At 32.3% G+C, this 24,646-nt stretch overlaps 1 protein-coding gene across 8 annotated transcripts in view; it reads left to right on the forward strand.

The window, feature by feature from the left end:
- Positions 1 to 23,546, forward strand: part of LOC106623211 (potassium channel subfamily T member 2) — a 373,175-nt gene extending 349,629 nt beyond the window's left edge. For 2 of the 8 annotated variants that reach the window (XM_070107990.1, XM_036363147.2), the window contains 9 exons: positions 888 to 1,051; positions 1,123 to 1,234; positions 1,356 to 1,541; positions 2,117 to 2,323; positions 9,199 to 9,366; positions 12,018 to 12,223; positions 12,312 to 12,639; positions 15,445 to 15,633; positions 15,851 to 23,546. In XM_070107990.1, coding sequence (XP_069964091.1) covers positions 888 to 1,051; positions 1,123 to 1,234; positions 1,356 to 1,541; positions 2,117 to 2,323; positions 9,199 to 9,366; positions 12,018 to 12,223; positions 12,312 to 12,639; positions 15,445 to 15,633; positions 15,851 to 16,141 — 1,851 coding nt within the window. In that variant the 3' untranslated portion in view covers positions 16,142 to 23,546. Of the gene's footprint in view, positions 1 to 887; positions 1,052 to 1,122; positions 1,235 to 1,355; positions 1,542 to 2,116; positions 2,324 to 9,198; positions 9,367 to 11,999; positions 12,224 to 12,311; positions 12,640 to 15,444; positions 15,634 to 15,850 lie in introns of all 8 variants that reach the window. The other 6 variants (XM_070107992.1, XM_036363146.2, XM_036363156.2 and 3 more) reach the window with 6 other exon arrangements.
- The last annotated feature ends 1,100 nt before the right edge of the window (positions 23,547 to 24,646 follow it).

A 24,646-nucleotide genomic window follows, 5' to 3' on the forward strand; every position in this document is an offset into this window, starting at 1 on the left:
AAGTTATCAGGGATGCAGGCGAAATGAGAGAGGATTTCGAAATGTCGCTCCCTGAGGTTTTCAATGTCTCCAATTTCCTGGATTTCCTGCAATATGTCGAATGGCATTAAATGCCATCATTGGTCTTGTACGTAGTGCACCACTTACGCCAATGTGAGCCGCTCATCGAACACGTTTTAGTTGTTTTACCGAACGCCCTCCACCAGGTAAATACACCATAGAGCAGTATTGGCTTCACTTTAGTCGAGAGCCTCCCATTGATCTAAGGGGTGCATTCGGGATTTCTCACTCAGCGAACTACGTCAAATTCAAGTTTTAAGAATGACTTTTAAGATAAAACAGCCCTAGATATATTTTAAGCAACTCTTAATACGTTTTTTATATCTGGAACAAAGTATATTAAATTTGCCACGAAGTTTGTAACACCCAGTAGAAAACGTGACGAGGTGTGTCGATTAACAATGTCCGTCAGTCCGTCTGTCTGTATGTCTGCTTGCATATATGCAAACAAGTCGCTCAGTGTTTAAGATATCGGTCTGAAGTTTTGTACACGTACTTTCCTCTCTAAAAAGCTGCTCAAGTGTCGAAAAAATATCGGACCCCTATAAGGTTTAGTCGCCATACAAACTGAATAATCAAAATAAAGTCCTTGTGTAGAAAGCTCTTTTATTTGACAAGATATCTTCAGAAAATGTGGCAAGTTCGACTTGAAGGTTGCTTATATTAAACAACGGGGCTCGAACAAGATAAAGGATGAAAACCATTTTCCAGATCCTTTTCAGATTTGGTTATATATATCGTAGCTAAAAGAAACCACCTTCGGTGCAGCCGAAATTGACTTTCATTCATGCTTAAAAATTAATTTCCTCACTTTTTTCCACATATAGGTTTATTGGATGCTCGGTTCCATCGACTGCTTGGATGACCTGCTGCGTGCCGGCATTACCCTTGCCGAGAGTGTGGTGGTGGTGAACAAGGAACTGTCCAACTCGGCGGAGGAGGATTCGCTGGCCGATTGCAACACCATCGTCGCCGTGCAAACAATGTTCAAGTGAGTAGAACTCTAAAATACACACATATACGCCTAAACAAAGAATATTCTCTTCTGCTTCCGTTTGTTAGATTCTTTCCCAGCATTAAGAGCATAACTGAACTCTCTCAGAGTTCCAACATGCGTTTCATGCAGTTCCGTGCGCATGACAAATATGCGCTGCACCTAAGTAAAATGGAGAAGGTACGAATATGAAATGTAAATATTTTGAGGGTTGACAAAATATTATTATCAACATCAAATAATAAGTGATAAAAAATATATTATTCATATATAAATAATTTTTCCTTCGAAAATCTTCTAGCGCGAAAAGGAGCGCGGCTCTCATATTTCCTACATGTTTCGTCTGCCATTCGCTGCCGGCGCCGTTTTCAGCGCCTCGATGCTGGACACGCTACTCTATCAGGCATTCGTCAAGGACTATGTGATTACATTTGTGCGCTTGCTGTTGGGCATCGATCAGGCGCCGGGCAGTGGCTTTCTGACATCGGTAAGTAGATAATGTGTTATGAAATAACTGTAGACTAATTGGCCGGTCACAAAATGTTCATGCCCAACCATGAACCTTATGGTAACAAGTCAAGCCGTTTTTTTTTTTACAAATAGTAGGAGGAAGCACCGAAAACCGAAGTGCTGAACTTTAATCCGCTTAACCTAACCTATTTCCGTCTCAATATCTCTCCCACGGAACCACTGGTATTACTTCACAAGTCAAGTCTGTGCGCACACTGTTCCTCTTTTGAAAGACTTAAGTCGAATGTTCTTGGAAGTCATAATTTCAGTAATCCGTGCGAGTGGGAATCTAAATTAGTTAACTATGTTGAGGCTGAAAGAGCTTTGTTGATATAGAAAGATCTATCTTTATGAGGTCTTCTGGTATTACGAAGTACTGCTCTAGAAATATCTAAGTTGGATCCCTTGTGATCGCTATCGCGCGAATCAGCTTCAATTCCTAATCTAATTTAGGTCTGTAATATTCTCAAATTTTTGACACTTGACCCGTATTTCACAATTAAAATTGATCAAAATATAAATTATAAAAAAAATTAATTTTCTTCTACACAGATGCGCATTACAAAAGACGACATGTGGATCCGTACCTACGGTCGTTTGTATCAGAAACTTTGCTCGACAACTTGCGAAATACCGATCGGCATTTATCGTACTCAGGACACATCGAATACGGAAGCGTCACATGTGAGTAATTCACCTGTAGAGAAGTGGGGACCGTTTTCCGCTTTCGGAAAGCACTGTGTGCGCTTGCGACCATCGGTGAGTCCATAACGAAGTAACAACAAAGAATAATAAGTACAAAGCAGTCAAAATTTAAAAACTGAAAGTGACTTTAATTAACAAATACTACTTATAACTATTACTTACTACTTGCTTAATTACATCATAATAATTTGAATGAGTAATGATGAGCACCCTTTAAATACTACTAACATACAAACATACATTCTTACATACAACCAATAGCATTAAAAAACTATCCATATAGAGATAATTTTTGTTTCATATATTATAGATCGGTATTAAAACACTTTTTGCATAACTCAATATAGCCTAGCGCCAAAAACCTAACCTTAAAATAGCATAGTATCAAATAAGAAAATTTATTCGGTCCAACTTTAGATTAGTAAAGGAATCTTTGTAGAGTGGGTTCTTGCGACAGTTCAGTGAAGTGACAATGCTATATAGTTACTTATATATAAGGTCCTTAGAGATCGCGATTCCAGAAATATTTCACATCACTTTCTGGACTCTTTTTTCAGTGGTTAAAGAGAATACAAGATACTAATTCCTCATAGCTACTAAAAGGATCGCCTTTCTTGTTATTGCGTAAATATTTCGAATAGTTTCTACGATAAATTATAAGAATCTTTCTGCCCAAAAGCTCTACACTTTTGACAATAGAATACACTTTATAACTAATACTTAATAAATATTTGGGAAGAATTTTACTAAACATGAATTTCAAAATCAACATAGTCACAATATCAAGGCCTTATGGTCTATTATCTAAACTTTTAATATTGACAAGTTATATTTAGTCCAGGAATTATCTTTTAAGTGATTCCAAACTTGTTCTAATGTAGCCGGTGGCTATTCAGATTGAGTGTGACGCATAACTGACATGCGGCGAAAACCAACAAAATTGACAATTATCTACGTCGCGTTTGTGCATCCGTGGGCATATATAAAGCATTTAAATAAATGGTGTTTTTTAGATATGTGGTTTTTAAAAGGAAATAAAACGTATATAATTTAGTGTTATGGCCAAGAAATTAGCTTCAATTAAAAAAACGGGATTGCCATTATGTTTTAAAAATGATTTCAGACAAGTGACCGCCGCGGGTGGCTCGAATTCAGCCAAGAGGTCCAATTTTCGACCACTTTTTTGTCGCAATTGCGCCCGTATGTCAGTAATAACGGGCCGAATATGTTTTCTCGAGGCTTCAACCGTCTCCGGCTTATCTGTGTAGACAAGCGACTTAATATAACCCCACAAAAACAGCGTTAAATCACACGATCTTCTAAGGCCACAACTATTATTTTGATATTAAATTTTACACAATTTGCGAACGGTCTTTTTATTATAAAATGGCAAACCAAACTGAGTTTAAGTCAACAGCTGTCAAAAAGACCAACAGCATAAAAAGTATTGCCACACGTCTATAAAAAAACCCGTTATGCATTCAGTATACTTTAATGTCAGTTAATTACGTTGATGCAACGGGGTATGACGCAATTTTTGATGGATCTATATGAGTAAAGGTATTCCAAGCTTACAAAAATTATACTACAGAATCTTAATTAAATTTAATTCTTACGTATATTTATGGTTAATAGGAGTGAAACTTCTATACTCTTAACACCTTAAGGGTTAGGTGAGAAGAGCTCGAAAGGTATCGACAAAGTTCGAACTCGCCACCAGCGCTTGAAAAAAAGAGCCTCATTAATGCATATACAGTGAAGTGACTACCTAGTGTCATAGCGTCATATTTCTTCCATTCTTTCTCTCTCTATAATTGTTTTATCACTGAGTATGAATAAAACAATTGTAAATTAAAAATTGAGTGATATAGGAGTGAAGTTCTAGTTACTAAATAGTTCGCAATGACTCGAAACTAATAGAAATAAATAGCAATAGGAAACGAAAACTCTGCACACAAACAACAATTATTTCTTAATTGCATTTTGTCTTAGTTTTACGAAATATATTTTTTACATTTTTTAAAAATATTTTAAAATAGTTTTATTTTCTATATTTAAACGATTTGAATAATTTTTTTAACTTTACCAAAACTCCAAAAAGCATTTAATATAACACGAAGCAAAGCCAGCAAAAACGCCAACTAAAATACTTTTTGCTTGTATTTTCTCGTAGTTTATATACATAATATACATATTCATAAGGCTGCAAATTATTTTCGAAAAAAAAAGATTAAACAAAATAACTCCACTATGCTGCGCCAACTCAATAATGACCATTGCGACTTTAGCCAAACTTACAAACTTTTCTTGACTTAATTAAATCGCAATTTTTAACTACTTTCAATTACATATTTTTGACTATTTTAATTATTTGGAAATTTTTGTAAAGTTTTTGTATGAGACTTTGAAAATTTTTATACTTAGCGGTATGGTTTGATAAACAACTAGCTGACTTTTATTAAAAATATATATTTACATATGTATATACCTACATAACTGCATTTTTTTAAACGAAATGTATACATATTTTTCAAAAGAAATAACTCAAATGCTTTTTTGAAAGAACTATCAACCGAAACTGTTGCAATGTAACAGATATAACGTTTTTCAAATAATTTAATTTAAAAAAAGAATTAGTTATTATGTAAATTAAAATTTATAAATCTAAATTATTATAAAATTTAAATTTTATTTATTTTAATATAAAATTTAAATTTTATATTAATTTAAATTTATTATTTTAATATAAAATTTAAATTTTATATTAATTTAAATTTATAAATTTTAATTTACATAATAACTAATTCTTTTTTTAAATTAATTTTTCTTTTCGTATTTAAATATTAAATTTCTTTTTTATATTTTAAATTTTTATTTTATTTAAATTACAGAATTTATACTTAAATTATTAAATCATATTTGAAATTATAAATTTTAGTTATAATAACATTTTAAATTTAAGTTTAAATTTAATTAAAAATTTTAAATATTTTAATTTTCATAATTTAACATTAAATTTAGATTTTATAATTTAAAATAAAATTTGATGTTTAAATTTCGATTTTATTAATTAAAATTTTTTTTCAAAGTTCTATAATATTTTTAGATATAATTTTCTCTTAAATTTTCAATATTTTTTTTAAACAATTTTGTTCACAGCTGTTTTAATTTTTATTCGAAATTGTCTTTCAAAAATTATATTTGATTTGCAAAATTTTACGCAGCATTCTAAAAGCACGCTTCTGGCGTTTCTGACACACACACTTCTACTCACTATTTTGGTACATAAATACATATGCACATATATATGAATGATTTTACATATATAAAATATCGACATATTTATAATGCATCTCGCCTTTAACTTGCCGAGCTCCATTCGCAACACATAAAACAATACAAGTAAAGGTTGACATGTTAGGCAAACAAGGGTTTATGTTTTAATTTTTTTCTTGAAAAAAATATATATGTATATATTGGCTTATAAATTATTAAAAAACATCAAAACAAAAAAAAACAAAAAATTAAATTAAAAAATATTACGAAATGTATAATTTTTCATTGCCATTAACTGAAAAAGTGAGCAAAGTTTTAAAAATATTACAACAAAAAAAAACATTGTAAAATAAAACAAATTCTTTAAGTAAATATGTATATTGGACTTGACCCGAAACTAGCGCACACGCACGCAGTGAGTCTCTCTTTCTCTCTCTCTCTCTCTTTCTTTTACCGAATACCATTGCGTATTTTGTAAATAATTTAAAGCTATTTTTTCAACAAACAAAACAAAAATATTTACGCTTCTGTTAATTAGTTGTATTAAATATGGAGTTAACGAATTGTTGGACTTGCTTTGCCTACAAAATTAAAAAATTAAATAGAAAAAACTTTGCATGTGCTAAATATTTAGTACCTTTTTAATTGCATGGCCACCCGCAGCATGTTCGACTTGCTTACAAGTATATACTTTTTTTTTAAATTTTTTTTCTAATATTTTTTTTAAATATATTTTTTTAAATCATTTTTTTTTTTAAATATTTTTTTACATTTTAGTTTTTGTCCAAATTTCAAGAAAATTTCCGATATTTTTAACAATTTTTCACATAAAGTCTTTTTAAGAAACAGTTATATTTATTAATATCAATATTATTTTGGTATACATTTGCAAGTTTTTTTTTCAAAAAATGCGTTTTATTTTACACCAGCCACATTTTTACATTTTTCTTTAATTAATATTTATTTTTAAAATTTACGTAGTTTGAATTGCTTTTTAGATCAAACTCAAATACAAAGAATGTCCTTTCTGTAATACAATGTAGATATTATCGTTTAATAAGACGTTGCCTGGTAGAAGAAAGTTACTTAGTTGAACATAGATACATAGTAGATCATCAAACATCAAATTCAACAAAACATTCCACACCGCATCCATTCATTCTATATAATAAAAAATTCAAAACAATCATTATAAAAGAAAGATAATACTCTACGAAACAAAGTTGTGACAAAAAATTCCAAATTAATATTGTTTGTGTATTTTTTTGTGTATTTCACTTTATGCCGATCATTCATACACACCATAAAGTAGGTCTTACCATAAGCTGCCACTCTACCCGATTCCACTTAATTGTTCTGTGTTACAATCACCTACCTTATGTAATTTTCCTTTTCACATAATTATATTCGTTTTTTTTCTTCTCCTGCTTTCTGGTAAAATCACTTTACCAACTCTGTTTTCATTTGTTTTCATCTTGTATTATTTGCTCAGATATATAACTCTAATATATGGCATTCTATATCATGTCTCTTCCATTATAGCACTATTTTACATTTAATTTGCTTTATCTTCTTATTGTGCCATACCTTTTTCATATTCGATGCTTTCTTATTTAATTCTCTACCATTTCAATAGAATGTTCAATGGTAGTTTCGTCCAATCATCAATATTTCACTCTGCTCTGGTTTTTTCAGATTTACGTTAATATCCCACAAATGTCAGTCTTTTTACGTACAGTCCATCATATATGTAGCTTTCCTTTATACTCATATAAATATTTATGTTTATTGTATGCTGCACGGGTCTCTCAGTTTTTTAGATATCGATCTGAAAATTTGCACACGTCTCTTTCTTTCCAACAAGCTGCTAATTTGTCCGAACCTCCGATAAAATCAAGTTCTTGTATGGAGAACTTTTTTATTTGACAAGATATCTTCACGAAATCTGGCATAGAATATTATCCAACGCATTGCCACAAACTGCGAACAAATTGTTCATATCGGATAAGTACAGCATATAGCTGGCATACAAACTGACCAATCAAACCGAAGTCCTTGTATGGAAAATTTTTTTATTTGACATTGGATTTCTTCACGAAAGTAGATATAAACTATTCTCCTAGGCATCACTATAGTTTTCGAAGTAATCATTCAAATGGGACTACTGTATGGAAAACTCTTTTACTTGTCAAAGTATGCTCCCGAAATTTGGCATCGATTATTATCTCAATATTCTCCGAAGAACTCGTTCAGATCGGACTACTATAACATATACCAACCATACAAATTTATCTATCAAAATTTAGTTCTTGTATAGAAAACTTTTTTATTTAACAAGCTATTTTAACAAAATCTGGCACGGATTTTTGTTGGCACTTGTTATTTATATCGATAACTTCTATATTAAAGTGATATTTTTATATTCTGCTTCTGTTTCCATTCTTTTACATAAATTTCGTTTTTCTATTTTTTGCATACTATTTCACATGTTTCTTCATTTTTTCAACTTTATTAGTTTATCACTTCTTTCCTTCTTATTCCAATCGACTTGTTTTTATTTCATTTACATATACAGGGATTAACCTTCCTTATCGAGATAGTTACATGACAATTTCATTTTATGTCACTTTCCGTTCCTTTTCTTTCATATATGTTTAAAGGGTTTCGACACATTGAAACTTTCTAAAAGTTTCCCTTTTTCAAGTAACCTGGCTACTTTGTTACCCATTCTCCAAATTCCATATGAAATTATAAAACTCCAAAATATTTTGAAAATGGACTATTAAGGGCTAAGTTGGTCAGAAGACCCAACCGAAACATTATAGTATTATCCACTTTTCAGTGGTCATTTCAAATATAACTAGATATCAATGCGGATCTCGAAAGAAGTCCTCAAGATGATCGAGTATAATCTATAGCACCCATCCCGTAATAGCATCCAGAGTGGGTTCCAACCCGATCGCTATATCGGTGCTCATCAAAAAACTTTATATTATTAATCAAAGCTATATTTTATATCGGCTTTCTGGTTCTCAAGAAGAGTGTAAAGCCCTTGTTGGAACCGATAATATGCGTTAACTTTTTTGGCATACATATATGTATGTATCACAACTTTTCCACTACATTTGCTTAAAAGAAAACTTATCAATTTTTATTTTTTAAGAAAAACTGTAGTTGAAAATGGAACTCCGAAATCCCAACTTTTTTATATTTCTTGGTGTAATTTTACTACTTTTTCTAAATAACAATTTAAAAAAAATATATATTCTTATTATTTTTGACAATGTTTCCCAAAACCATCCCAAAGTCCACAAAGATCCCTTCAAAACTCCGCAGTGCATGTACATTTTATTTTGTATGTATGTGTGCGTGCATATATATATTGTATGAATATTTACAATAAAAACAAAAGTATATTAGTATATTTTAAATTTCAATAATAAATGCACACATTTTTTTTATTAACAACACGAAATATTTTATGAAAGAATGGAATTTAAACTCAATAAAAAATTCATTTTGTATCTAACATTTGCATTACTGCTACAAAAAATCCACATTTCCACAAAAAAAAAAATAAAACACACGCTCATGTGTAACTACTACAAATCGCCCAAAACGACCACTCGCCCAATTGAACGGTACCGGTACAGTACGACGAAGAAGCGGGTACACCCGATTCGACGAAGGACAGCAGCGAAGTCCTTCGTGGCGTTACCTACCGACCGCCATCGGCATCTGGTCATCATCATCAAAGCCATCCATCACAACACAAATCGACCACCTGTCTAGGTGGCTGTTCGGAACGGAAGGGTTCATCAGTAAGTACAAAACGTATAATTAAAAAAACGATCACGAATTGTGTTAATTGCACATTATGCCAAGTGCCTTGAACGCCTAGATGTATGCCTGCAGGTACTTATTCGTTTATGTGTGTGTTTAAGTGTTTAGAATGTAAGCAATAATTTTTATTACGTAAAGAAGAAATTATTTTGATATTTACTTATTTTATTTTTTATTTTGAAACTTGCTTTCGAAAAATTTGATGCAGTTCAAAAATTGAGATATAACAGGGTAACTTTATCACTTGAAATTCTAACATTTTCATCCTTATATTTATGCAATACTGAGTATTAATCACGTCATGATCAAAAAGTTCGAAGTTTAGCTCCACGTACTTATTTATAATTACCAACATTTCTATTAAATATTATTTTCGGAAAATCTCCAAATCGCTAATCTTAATATGCTTTTAATATGGCGGCTTCGTAAATTCAGTTTTATGCTATGATCGTTAGTAATTTCTGGAAAAAAACGAAAATACCTAGTTTCTTTCAACTTTAGTCAATTTAAAGACCAATCTAAGAACCAAAAATTTAAAAAGACGAAAACATATTTAAACATTTTTATTTAACCTTTTCCACTAGTCAATTCAAAAAATTATGTGGTTTCAAATTTTGTAGTTAATTCCGAGTCAAAATATTTCCTATATTTTTTTTTTGCCAAAAAGCTCAGCTTCTTCAAAAATTGGAGGTATCCATGCCTACTTAGCAAAAAGGTTTTTAACATTTGAGTTATGTGGCATTTTGAGGCGTGTCCATAGTCCAATATTTTTTAGATCTTTACCCAAGTTATCGTTGGCACGAACGGGCAGACGGACAGACAATCCGCAGCTCAATTTGTCTTGTCCTCTCGATCTTTTTTATATACTTGTAGGTATATAACTATTTATCTACAATCGGTTCAAAACAATAATTAGGTGAACTAAATTTGTATACTCTGAAGAAAACATTCCTGAAATAATTTGTAGGAAGGCTGTCGAGATCACAGTCATTGGGCGGATAAAAATCTGGGTTCGTTTGAGTTAAGTTTCATCTTTAATTTTTTTAGAGATTTTAACATACTAGTGCATATTGATGGGAAGCTTAAACCTCGAAATTTTGGGGGGGGGGGGGGGGGGAGTGTTGGCCTTGAATCATCCATAGCTCTTCAATCAAACATCATCCCTTTGAGAATAGCTACAGTACGAATTTAACATTCACAATAATTGTTGCTTTGGCAATATTTTTGACGAAAATGTCCCTCACCAACCACTTTGAGGAATATAATATTCTTTCGAAATTAGATTTAGAAAAGTCAAAAGCAATACATCCGCTTAATCGCTTGTCCGAGGGGAAGAATAAGTCACTATAGACCAGTGATAGAGAGAATCAAACCATGAGCACTCAAAACAGTGACTTTTTGAGAATTTAACGGCGTCTCAATAATGATTTGTGGATTATCATCACTCCAAATGTGACAATTCTGTTTATTTACGTGCCCATCCAATTAAAAGTGAGCGCTGGCACTGAACAAAATTTTCTTATGAAAATCGGGATCGGTGACCATCCCGTTTTGGACGCATTCCCCGAACGTGCGATGCGCTTGATGGTCGTTCTGCTTCCTTTCTTACACGATTATGTCAAATCGAACCATTATTTTTTCTAATAAATTTACACGATTTGCAAACGTTGTTCTGAAGTGAATTTATGCAATATTAAATGGCAAACCAAACTGAGTATAAATCAAGTAACTGCTGCCTCATTGAAAAATACACGTCTAAAAAAAAACCCTTTACTTGGGTTCTCTATGGAATAAACGCCGAAAAAGTTAGGTCAAATTTGTAAATATGGTAGGAAACTACAATTAGCGTAGCTAGGTTATAATATGTAAGTAACAGAACTGTACTTTTCAATTCCAAAGTGAAACTTGTCATGATTCAAAGGAAGACATTAAATAATGCAACTGCAAAAAAAAGGAAAACTGAAAGAAATCAAATTATAACACAAAACTCTCTTACTTTTACCTTAACTGTAAACAAGTTTATTATTTAATATTCAAAGGTAGGTATTCAAAAATTTTTGAACATTACAATATGCCTGTAAAATAATATAACACAATATAAAACATATTCTGTATGAGTTCCAACGCTTTGAATTGCAACTAGATAGAAGATTATTTATAGCTAATATACTATGTATATAAACAAAATATCTAAAGATGTGTATAAAATATATAATATAGAATAACTGCTCGATTTCTGCAACTCGAAATTAAAAATTATTTAGAAAAAGCTCGAAATTGAAATCTCTGCGATGCCACGTACTACTTGCATAACCCCGAAACGCTAGATATTACTCGTTCAAGCGTTATATCGTAGAAAATTCTATGCATTTTTACTGAATACTCCACAGCAACTCACAATGCGATGCCTTAGATACTCACTTAATAAACAACAAAAAAGAATTGCATATACCATATATTTACCAAACTCTGTAGTACTAATTGTCTCGCATTTGCATCCGAATGTGTATATATATAACGTCCGTAGCTGGAGTACACACCTACTAATAATCGTACAAACGTAGTGTTGCTAATTGATGAAACCGAACTAAGTCGACTAATCGTAAAGCAGTCTTCTATGTTTTTTCAGTATTCGATCAATTTGGCCGATGAGGCGCGCAACAATCATGCGCAACAAATCGAACGTGCCGAGATCGCGAATCTGGTACGCAGTCGTATGGAGTCACTGAACCTGCCGACAATCGATTATGACGACGTGAGCGAGAAGCGTAATCATCTATCGTATGTGATAATCAATCCGAGCTGTGATCTGAAGTTGGAAGAGGGCGATGTCATGTGAGTTACACTACATTACTAAAGATATCATGCCATATGTATATAAATCACTTAACTTAACTTAACTTTGAAATTTTTCTTTTTACAGCTACTTGGTGCGTCCGTCGCCTTTTTCAGCGCAAAAAACCTTCGAACGTCACAATTCACGCCGCAAATCAAACATATCCTTCTGTTCGAACATCAATTTGGGTGCCGCCTGCGGACCAACCGTTAGTGCCGCAGCCGGTGCGGGTTCGCGTCGTGGCTCCGGCATAGCAGGCCTGAATCCAATGCAAATGCAAAGCGTACAGACGTTGGCCGGGTATGGTTCGCCACGCTGCTCGCCGCCCATACAACAAATTAAATCCAATTCTCTTTCTCTACCCGACAGTCCGACGGTTGTTGGCACACAGCGCGGCCGGAGCAATTCATTGCGGGTTGGCTACTATTTATCCATTTATCCATTGGCGTTAAACACACTATTTTGCTTTTTATTTTCTACTTCGTTATCTGTTACGTTCTCTCTATCGTTGATCTTGCGTATCTCTTGTATCGCGTATCACGTACCTTGTGTTGTGTTTTGATTATGTTCGTTTAACACTTAAACTTTCGTACTTTTCACTTTTAACTGTTCACCATCCTCTCCTCTCACCATGTACAGCAAGAACAATTAAATGTTTTCACATTTTGTTTCATTCTTTTTATTTATATGTAATGTTAAATACTCGTTATATAGTGGGGGGGTTTTACAATTTGTTCCGAAATGGGTTGTTACAAAACGAAAAAAGCTTAATTAGTTTTAGAGCTGTATTTCGCCAATAATTTATCGGAAGCTGTGACAAAATAGGAATACAGGAATAAATGTTAAATTTTCCCCTTTATTCTGGTTCGAGATATATGAGATGGTCCAGAACTGGTAAACCAATATTCATAATAATTTAAGTAGACTAAGATATAAGTAAAGTAATAAATGAAGAACTCTCTTATCCTAGAAAAAGATCCATTACTAGTTAAAGTGACCTCTGCTGGAAAATTATTCGCGAAATAAAAGTCTTCTTATCTCACTTCCTAACTAAGTTTTTGGGAAATTCAACTGTTTGTGGTGGCATTCACTCTTTTATCCGATATTCTCCTTTTTATTGTTTTAATTTGTATTATCAGCGTATCGCTGCTTTATTTGAAGAACTATTTCTGTAGTTCTTAAGCAATCACCGCTGTTTTTTCTACGGCAATTTTATTGCTATTCCATACTTCTCAAAATGTAGTAATGGTCCTTGCATCCCATTCTTGAAAACCCGTAAATTATATAAAATATGTGGTGTGAAAATCGATATAAGGTCCAAAGATGCCTGATGGAAAGTCCCTCTTTAAAAATGATAAGATAATGCATATATACCAAATAAGATAGATTGAATCTGCCATCCTTTTCTCCAAGTGTCACCACTATGCTGAACATACCACTGTACGGCAAAGTCGACTTTTTTTCGATGTATTGGACCAGAAAACATTTTTTTCGAGCCACTGATTTGGAAGTAAAAAAAATAGTTTCTCCATTTTTCGAAGTCTCCAAGTCTCCAAAATATTAATATTTTCCTTGAATTTCGAAGTTGAAGCATATTCATTATAGTCTATGAATTCTTAAATAATATAAAATATAAGATTTGTCCAAGTTTTCTTCTTATTTCAATTGTATATAATATTTTTCAGTCAAGCTTATATACTTACAAAACGACAGATGTTATAGGATCAAGGCCAAACCATCAAAAAAAATTAAATCTTAATATTTCAAAAATATGGGCCCGACTTTGAAACCTTATACATAGTATCTGTCACATAAGCTTGTCACAAAAATGTTATACTTGATTGAAGAAGAGGAAACCGCTAATGATATCCATATTTTTAACTTTTTAGTTGGTTATCTACTGTATGTAGGTAAAATTTCAAAATTCGAAGGCTAATATTTCGATTTTGAGGGCTTTCTTCAAAAAACAGGGAAATTACGCTTTACATATTATTCAGTCTCTTGAATAAAATCAGTTTGGTCCAATACTCAACCGACTGTTGTATTCTAAAGCTAAGGATTTTTTCTTAAATACCCATTATGTGGTAATAGGCGTGGCTGTCATTCGAATTGACAAATTTTCGCACCATTGTATAGGATGGATAAAGACTTTTTAGAAAAGATTTGATGAGATAGTTCCAACTGTTGACTCAGCGAATATTGAAAAGTCTCCAAAAAATTTTGATTTTAGAAAATATTATTATAAATATCCATTCGTTTCAAAAAGAGGGAAAGAGTATGCAAAATACTTATTTTGTCTGACATTACTGAAACTTAGAACAAAAATAAATATAGGAAGAAGCTCGATCAACGAACTCGCAAATGCTTATTCTTATCGACTAAACAAACTATTTATTTATTTTTTAACCCTTCTTTACTTCACTAATTGTGTATAAGTAACACTGTCTTGAATAACTTTCTAAAACACCATAAAGTATCGAAACGTCCGTAATGGGTCTCTGAGATTAAATTAAATTTTTTTTCTCCCAAAATTATTGGAATCATTGAAACAGTATTTTTATAGAATTTAATTTAGTTAGTCAATAATAAATTTAACAAATTAATGTGAATATCTCAGAGCCCTACTACTCACTATCCCACTAACACTATAAATCACCACTACCCTCTTTCCCATTCATCAACATCACTATATAACCGCAAGCAACTACTTAGTGTGGCACCAACCACCATCACCACCACAACTGCAACCATCGACACCGCATCACCGTTCACCGATCACCAATTGTGAGCTACATTTGTATCACTAACTAACACCAGCACAACCACCGCCACCGATGTCTGATTACACAGATGTGTAAGACTACCGGTTGTTGATGGCTTGACGGCTTGATACTAGTGAGGAATGCGGAAGCCAGTGGAGTCGCAAAACCATCACATTTGTATCTGCATCAAAATATTGATATAAATGAAAAAAAATATATATATATATTTGCAACTTTTAATTTAATTAGATTTTATTTTTAATCGTAATTCACCTCAAAATACTAATTTTTTTTTGCAATGAGAAGAATTTTGAACAATTTGTGTAGTTAATGATTTTTTGTGATTTTGTATTTTGCGCTCACTCAAAAACGACACCCCCTATTTTTGTTGTTGTTTTGGAATATTGGTGAATTTCCCGTTTTTGAATCGGTTTCGTTCCGCTTACTTTCATTTGCAGATCGAGAATGATATTTTGCTACGGCGATCCTCATCACTGCGACAAGGCTTACCCAGTGTTGGTGTTAGTCATGGTCGTCGTAAGTCCTCGTTAGAGGAAATCGGCATTAGCCATTTTACAACGCTCATGCAAGCAACGAATCACACGAATCCCATTAAAATTGCGCTCAACGGCAGTATAGGACTGGAGGTCAGTGTGATTATGTGTAAACATTAGGGTGGCACTTAAAAAGGTTGATTAAACTTTTTCCAATAAGCGTCATACTTTGCATTAGCAGTACTGAATACATAAATCCGCCAATACAGATGAGTTTGAAAAATTGCGGCTTTTTAATTGTTTAAGTACCACCCTAATACATATAAAAAATACTCACAGAAATATAGGTGTTTTTATACCGCCTTAATAGTCCACACCTAACTCTTTGTACTTTCAATATCAGGTCACACCACCCGAAGAACCAACACCCATATTAGGTGTACCCTGTATTGTGGCCGGTGGTCCCGGTGGTGGTATTAATCCCTCGGCGCTAGGTGGTTCCACACTTGGCGGCGGTTCATCATTGGCCATCAATACTGCCGATTTGGGCGCATCACCCACATCGAGTAACAATAATTCACCGCTACAAGTGCCACAACAGGATTCACAACAATCCGGACAAATGCAATCACCGCAACATTTACAAGGGACAATTGTATGATACAACCTTATGTGGGGTCGCAGACTCCGCTCGACGATAACGAAGAAAAATAAATGGATATAATATAAGTAGAAATCGGAGCGGTGCTAAGGCGTCTAAATGTCACGCCGTGATGACATCACAACGTCACGAATGTCGGCTATCGTTACTGCAGCGGACTGCAAACAAAAACGGGTAGTTAGGGGAACTCACACATAGAAGCACGTATGTATAGCAGCAGAGCTAGCAACAAAGTAGTTTCACGCATCATGTACATATGTATAGATTAATAGGTGTAGCGTAAGAGGGAAAACGCAAATATTGCCGAAGCTGTCATGTCGTCGTATGCAACTGCGTTAAAATGCAACGATTTCACAAATATATATATATATATATATTAATATATATAATCACTTAGCTTAAGTTTCGTTTGTAGTGATCGACTGATCAGCTGTAAATAATGTGACTCGTTCAATTGTAGCGGTAGGGTAAGCCTAAAGCTATTTCATTATAAATATTTATTAAATGCATTGTGAATGTACAATATTTAAAAAACATACATATATTTTTGAGTTTGTAGATAATATGTAATAACTAATAATACTTTTTATTTATTAAGTAATCAAAATATGTTTATTTTGTTTAAAAAAAAATCGTTTAATTTATTATGAAAAATATTGTTTGCTTCTCTTTTGAAAAACTATTATAATATATATGAGCTGTAGGTGATTATTTATTTATTGTTTTTGTTTTTTTGAAATTTTCTTATTCAAAATTTCGTACCGACTTTGCTTTAATTAAGTTATTCTTATATTAGGGTTAAACATCTAATTCTCAAGCGGTTAGAGTAGGAATCAGAAAATTATTTTTCTCACTTTCACTCAAAACTCTTTTTAATACATCTCTTATACAAAACAATCACTTTTCAAGTCCACAAGTTGTGTTACTTTGTTCAAAAGGGCAGATAAATATATATTCTGGGATTGCATCAGTCTATATTTTATTTAGCCTGCAACACAACAAGGCAGTAACTCGTTAAACACAGCAAAAACTTAGTCTAATTTCTCTCAGTTCATTATCAAAAAATTTGGTAAATGTGGTATAGCACATAACTAAGAATTGTATTTTTAATTACGTAAACTATAGTATGTGATCCCTCAAGTATTTGGAACTGCTGAAAGCTAAAGTGGAAATTTTTAATGAGGCCGACTAATAATGATAGGCTAATAGGAGACCAACTATTGTCACCTATATTTCTAAAATTAAACAGTAGTTTAATAACTGATGTTTCTCGCATGCACACACACCTTCATCCACCTATAAAAGCTATGAAGAGTGTCAACTTAAAGAAGCTAACAGCCCTTAGTCTCATATAAATAAATTCGAAGCAGTTCCTGAGGCTTTAGTAAAATCATCTTTACACATTTTCGTCGAGAACTCACCTAATTCCACACAAAAATATGTTTCTCTCTCTAATTATCCAACATCTTTTCTCTCTAAGCTCTAACAGATACCAAAAAGAACGAAAATCGATTGCCCATGAGAAATAGAACCAATAGATTATTTTCTCAAAAACTTTATTCTTTTATAAAAAAATATATATTTTTTTTACAATAATTTGTTTACCATATATATAAAAACATACAAAAAATAAAAATTCATAAAGTTAAAAAAAAATCATTATAAAAACCATGAATTCAAACTGTACAAACAAATGGTGAAATAATAATAGCCAAAGCACAAAACAAACTGTAATTGTAATTTACTAGAATGTAAGTAGAAAACAATACATTTATCCGATATAACTGTATTTATAATAATATCGGTAGCAACTAAGATTACCTTTCAGTTTCATTATTTTTTGGCACTTTAAGTTCGCTTTTACTTTTCTAAAATACATTTTCGAAAATACATTAAATATTTATTAGACAATGTAGTGAACTAAGCCTATTGTCGATTTCGGATTCTTTGGGATCATATAGTTTAATCACAAATGAATTGATTTTTATGATTACAGGCCGTCCTTTTGCTGACTTGTAAACAGGAATTATTAAGGTAGGGAAACAAAATTGGTCATGCACAAATTTATGCTTCTTAGGGTCATAAGCATAATTTTGTATTCAAAGCATTTAAGGTAAGCCCGTTTTTATCGCATGCTCTCCAATATGCCAGTACCACATTACAGTAGCTGTAAGTGTGTATACCTAATTAGTAGGACCTTGTTTTTATGCTTGTCATATTTGGGTCATATATGCTTTATTATCTTGCAGCGTGTTATTGAATTCCATCTGCTCTGAACTATTTGTTTAAAATGCATATAAAGCTCTCTTTTTATCGTTCACAGGGAGCATGGCATTGACTGCGCCTCGGATTCGTTTAAAAAACGGAGTTGACATGCCAGTGAGCTTAAAGCCTTCTTGTAGTTGTTGACTACACTGGAATTGATCAGTGTCGTCGACAAGACCACAATGCCGCCTGGCTGTCCGTGTATATGGCTGCTTTCTGTAACTTTCCGTAGTTATTCAATAGTTGTAGAACTCCACAGGCCTTCTCTATACTTATGTTAGTACTTCCGCTTGGAAGATGTTGGTTGAGTATGATAGGTGGATAGAAAGAGAGATATCAAGATTATTGGAGTATACGCTTACATCTACTCTGCAATCTATTTTAGACTCGTTGGTATAGATTGAGATACATTGGTTTTTGTACTCCGATTGTTTTAAGTGGGAAGGTTCCAGGGATTGCTCTTGGAGTAGTTTCGCTCAGTATAATATGCAGTCCCATCTAATAACTCACCAAAGCGGCCTGTGGCCAATATAAATTTGCTTAGGCATTTAATTTCTATTCCCATCAGCTCGGTGGGATATTTGAAATTGTCAGATCCCAAATGTTTAAGCCTTGATCTCTCAAACGCGAAACAATCAACAAGGAAGTATTGAGATGTTTTCACTTCGTCTTCTTCCATACAGCTTCTGAAGCTGGCATCCGTTAAGATTACAGTGTGGACACTGGATATCTTTTGAACGATCTTGGGTCAAAAAAATCTTACGGCAGCGCAAGAACCAATGATGGCTCAGTGCTGATCAAGCTCCCGCGAAGCCCAGCTATCCAGTTAAATGACATCTTAATTGCCTTAGCTAATTGACTCAATTACTCATCTTTTTTACTACTTAAACGTTATTATTGCTTTCTTTCACTATATCCATGCTGATTACAATTAGTTAATTATATAATAAAATATAATAAAATTAAATAATGTCAATTTTTAATTTTAATTGAGATTTTTATAAAAAGATCTTTGTTAAATGATTACTGTAGACACTTCTAAGTACATTAAATTGTATGCACCAGAACCAATAGTATATAATGTGGTATAATTGTAGGTAAATACCAAATAATTTGAGTAATGAAGATACTTTTAGATAAATTATTAAAAAATAGATCTGTAAGATTGTACATACATATACAATAGATATAGATGAGTATTGAATATGCAAGAATTAGATACGTCTGTAGGTTATGCTAAGAGAGAATTGAAACATTTTAGTAAAACTGATAAACGCTTTGGTATACTATTAATGCTTTACAAGAATTGAGATTAGTGAATTAGGGACGATATAATCAGAGAATAAATTTGTAAAAAGAAAACAAATGGAAATAATGCGAAAAAGAAATATATATAAGTCTAGAACAAAAATTAACAAATTTGGAATTGTGTAAAATTACAACAAAAAAATAAAATATATCCAAAAAACAACTGTAAGTAAACTGTTAGAAACGAAACTTTAGAAAATGAATTTTATTAGGTATAAGTGTGGGTCGCGAGCCAAAATTAATGACTGCTGAAACAGTTCGAAAGTGGAAAATAACGCGTTATAACGGGTTGATATATGAATATATGTATGTACATATGTAGTTGCTCCTAATTATGCATAAGGCCTTACACGTTCTCAAACAAATTTTAAGTAAATTTATTAGACTTAAATGCATAAAATAGCCTTAGCTTAACTTTAATGAAACAAATTAAGTATGAATGCACTCGTAAATAATTTAGTTATAGAGTTAAGGCGTATATATAATGTATATAATTATTTATACATATATAATATTCGGCACTGTTGCATATGTATATAATGTTGATAAGCGCAATTAGAGTATGTGTTTTAGGAAAACTGTTGCTTTTAAAAACAAAATTTTGTTAATTTGATTACTAGCAGCTTCGAAATGTTACACTGTGCAATGAAAAATGTTGTAGAATAATAATTTTCTGTATGACTATATAAAGTGTTTTGCATAATTTTGCCAAAAAAAAAATTTTTAATAGCGATAAAAAGTTATCATTTTTGTTTATTAAAGACAAATTTAATGAAAGAAAAATATATTTCATAAATTCCACAATTTAACATAATAACAAGCTGTTGAAATATTTTCAGCAAAATTCAATTCAAATAAATGTTAAACATTAATTAAATTACAAACAAATCATCCGAAATCACAATTATAATAACAACAAATAACGGTTAAAAACCTAATTAAAAGAAGTAAGGCAGTACAAAGTTTGAGTGTAATCGAACATTTCATACTCTTGCAACTTGCAACTTGATCAAAGCCGGTGAAAGAATTCAACATTCATTACACGACGAAATTGTGAATGGTTTACAATAAAATTCGGTTTCTTATTAACTTATAAATTTATTATAGGTCAAAGGCTCACTTAGTTTTATAAATATATTTTACTTCCCGTCAGCGAAAATTATATTAAAATTATTCCTCAAATGAAATATATCTGACATAAACTTAACCGAACAGGTCAAATTTATTATATTTAATTGATGTGCAAAACGTCAACCAGAAGACCAAGGTCTAGACCAACCTCCATTCATGTTCATCGCTAAACTAATTTATTATATTATGTATGCAGTACAATATAATTTGACATATTTTCGGCATTAAACTAATTTATATCCAATATTAGGCAACCGGAATTTTGAAAATCTTTTATTAGTTATATAGAAAATATGTGTAGTATTGACGCGAGTTTTATCTATTTTTGACATTACTACATATTATTTACTGAAACAGATGATATCTGAGTTTCATTAAGGTACCTCATATACCCTCAACAATATATTATTATATACAATGAGTAAAGTCAACTGGATGTTTGAAAATCCAGATATTAGTTATAGGGGGGCTAGTGCAAGTTTTCACCCAATTTTATTCACTTTAGTCAAAGAGATGCATCGTTAGGAGAAAAACACTCAAACTCAATTTAATTAAGATAATTCACGTATTGAGCGATATATTTATTATATGGGAAATAAAATCAACCGAAAGTTTGCAAATCTTTCCATTAAGTATAAGTGTGGGGACTAAGGGAAATATTGAGCAGATTCAACCCATTTTTGGCATACAGATATATTATACTTGTACTATTATCAGGAAAGGATTCTCTCCTAATTTCAAATATATATCTCACACATTGATCGAAATTTTCATTAAAAAGATAGCCATAGGCTCCGTGGTCCCCATTTTCGGTATCTGGGCGCTTGCATAGGTAAAATCCGATTTTCACAACTTTTAGAATTGAGATGGCATATTTTAAAGGCACACTTTATGCAAAATTTTATGTCTAAATATATATAAATTAGTGCTTGATTTGTATAGTGGAAAGTAAAAAAGATATGGAATTTAAAGTTGTTTTATATGGCAAGTAGGCGTGGTTGTATACCGATTTTTATATTATAACATGGCAATGTCAAAATAATCCTATATACTAAATTTGGTTGAAATTGGTCTAGTAGGTTCGGAGATATGTAATTTCACCTAAATATGGGCGGATAGTCCAATTTTGACACCGGCTCACCAAATTCACCAATTAATGTTTCGGCCCATATTTCGCTACCATATAATAGCAATAAGTATAATAAAGAATAGAAACAGGGTAATAAAAATAGTACTATAACTTTTATGATAAATTAACCGGAAATTTACATTGAAATTATTACAAAAAAATATTAAAATAAAAAATACCAAAATTAAAATTTTAAGCAAAAACCAATACAACTAAAACAAGAAAAAATTAATTAATTATTTCAAATAAAAAATAGGTAAATAGGCTGATATCTCGTGAGCTAGAGACGCTTGACTATTGAGATGGCCAGAACTTCTAGGTAAGGTAAACTGGCCATTGGAGGAGAAAATATGTAGATATTTCCACCTTATGTTGCTCGATGCAACTTTGACAAGTTGCGTTCTCTAAAATCTTCAGCCTTACCACGTGAGTGTCAATGGGACAGTGTTCCGCCTATAAATGCGGCGATGTGAGCCTTGCTAAGCATTAGCAGTTCAATGGACCTTTTACGCTCCAGAAGACTTTCGCAACCCCACACGGAAGCTCACAGATCCAGCGCCCGAATGCACAAAGACAGGGGAACCCCTGCTCGTTCCCATTCAGATCGAGTTTGGGTATGAGTGCCTTTTCTTGCAAGCTCATCGGTTTTAAAATTTCCGATGATTGCCCTGTGGACAGGCACTTACAGTCAGCGAGTTCAAGGCCTGTATAACAGTTATGCTATCGGTGTGCATGCATACCACGCTAAAATAAACTGCACTTCGGAGAAGTACTTAAATTCCTTAAAATTATGCAAAACACTTTAAATTGGTCATTTTCCGTTTTAACAAAAAAAATTTTAGAATTTTTCCAGTATTATTGCAACATTTTAAACGTAAATTATTATTTATTTTTATATTTCCAAAGCATTAAAATTACATAATTTTAAATTTTAAAATTAACCCTAAATTGAAATTTAAGTAAAAAATAAGTGATCAAACTCGAAAATTATTTCTAAGTTTGTTTTAGGATTTAAAAAAACACATTCAAGTTTTTTAGCACCCATTGTCGCTTGGGACGCCACTTGAATTTTCATTCAGCATATTAGGTCACCTGTACACTTAACAAATTGGATAATGTAAAAATTAGCTGTTAAATAATGAAACAAAAAATAACAAAAATTCATAAATATATAAATAAACTAAATAATTATATTTACTGTTATATTTAAATGAAACTAGAATGTATATCATAAAGCATAAAGAAGAAGGAAGTTAGAAAAGAAAATGGAAAAGTGCAATAAGTTGTTGAAGTAATAAGTAACTGTAAGTGTTGCCGCTATAACTGTAATATTCTATGTAGTTCATCTCAAGAAAAGAAAAAAATAAAAAAATACAAAAACAAACACAAAAATACAAATATAAATACGCAGAAGACGTTAAAATTGTAAATCTGCAAAATGCAATTGAAAACTAAATTTCAGAAAATTAAATTTTAATTGATAGCGCTGAAAATGTAATTGGAAGTATACATACCTACATATATGAAACAAAAGAATAAAATTAAATAAAAATATTCATTGAAGTTTCCTAATTGCGCATGTATTTATTTAATATGGTACGATTTTGTACCGGTTGAGAAGCTCCAACGAACTACTATACTTATAGATCTAAGTAGATCTTTTTAACTCATAAGAAAGAGAAAAATTCGTTTAATTCTGGAACCTTGTATAAGTTATCTAAGTGTCTATGGAAGACAGGCGGTTGTGTGAGTCCCCAGAAAATTTCGGCATCAACAGAAAGAATTTTAAATCACTAAATAATAGTTATATTTCCCGCTGCATACCTTCGGCGAAGCAGGAGATATAGCCGAAACTAACATTAGCCCCAACAACAAATTTGTGATCGGCTCAAAGTCATTCGTCAATTCATGCGGGTCTTCATGACCACTTTTATTTCTAAGTTCTAAGTATCATACCGGATCGGCATTATTTAGTTTGGAAAGGTTTATTTTGTTAGCTCGTTCAAGATCGTCAACTAACTTCAAAAACTCATAATAATAAGAAGAAGCAACGGCTGAGACATATACGATACTTTGATGGTTTGAAAAACAAAAAAATCGCTAGCTTTGGCTGCTGCTTGAAGTTATAATACCCATCACAGATGTAGCTCTTATATCAACTATATGCGTAACTACATCTGAAAATGTAACCGGCCAACGCTTTTCATTCAACACAAAACGTTTCGCTATATAATGGATCTTAAGCCTATTGCAAATTTGTTGAGTCTGCTAAAGACAGTTTCGGATATGTCTCTTGGTTCTTGCAGAGGCTGGGCAATGGCGGAGAAAGTGTCTGAATGCTAACACCTCACTTTCCTCCATAAAATTTTGAGGACTTGCATTCGACAAGATTTTTAGACTAGCCGCATTAATGCCTAAAAGAATATGTATAGTAAAAACTCACACGATTGCGGCAAGATGAACGTTGCTAACTGCAAATAGTTCAGTAGATCTCCTGCATTCTACACTATGTCAAATAGATCTCGCAGTCAGACAGGAGTGGGTCGTTGACCAACGTCTGTTCATTGATTCAGTGCTAGATCGCAAGTTGATATCAGAGATCCAACTCTCTTCCATTCCGATGTGAGCGAGTTAAAAGTGTCTCCTCTGGATAGCTCATCCGCTTTACAGTT

This window comes from Bactrocera oleae, chromosome 4 (genome assembly GCF_042242935.1).
Source record: "Bactrocera oleae isolate idBacOlea1 chromosome 4, idBacOlea1, whole genome shotgun sequence".
Classification (NCBI taxonomy): domain Eukaryota; kingdom Metazoa; phylum Arthropoda; class Insecta; order Diptera; family Tephritidae; genus Bactrocera; species Bactrocera oleae.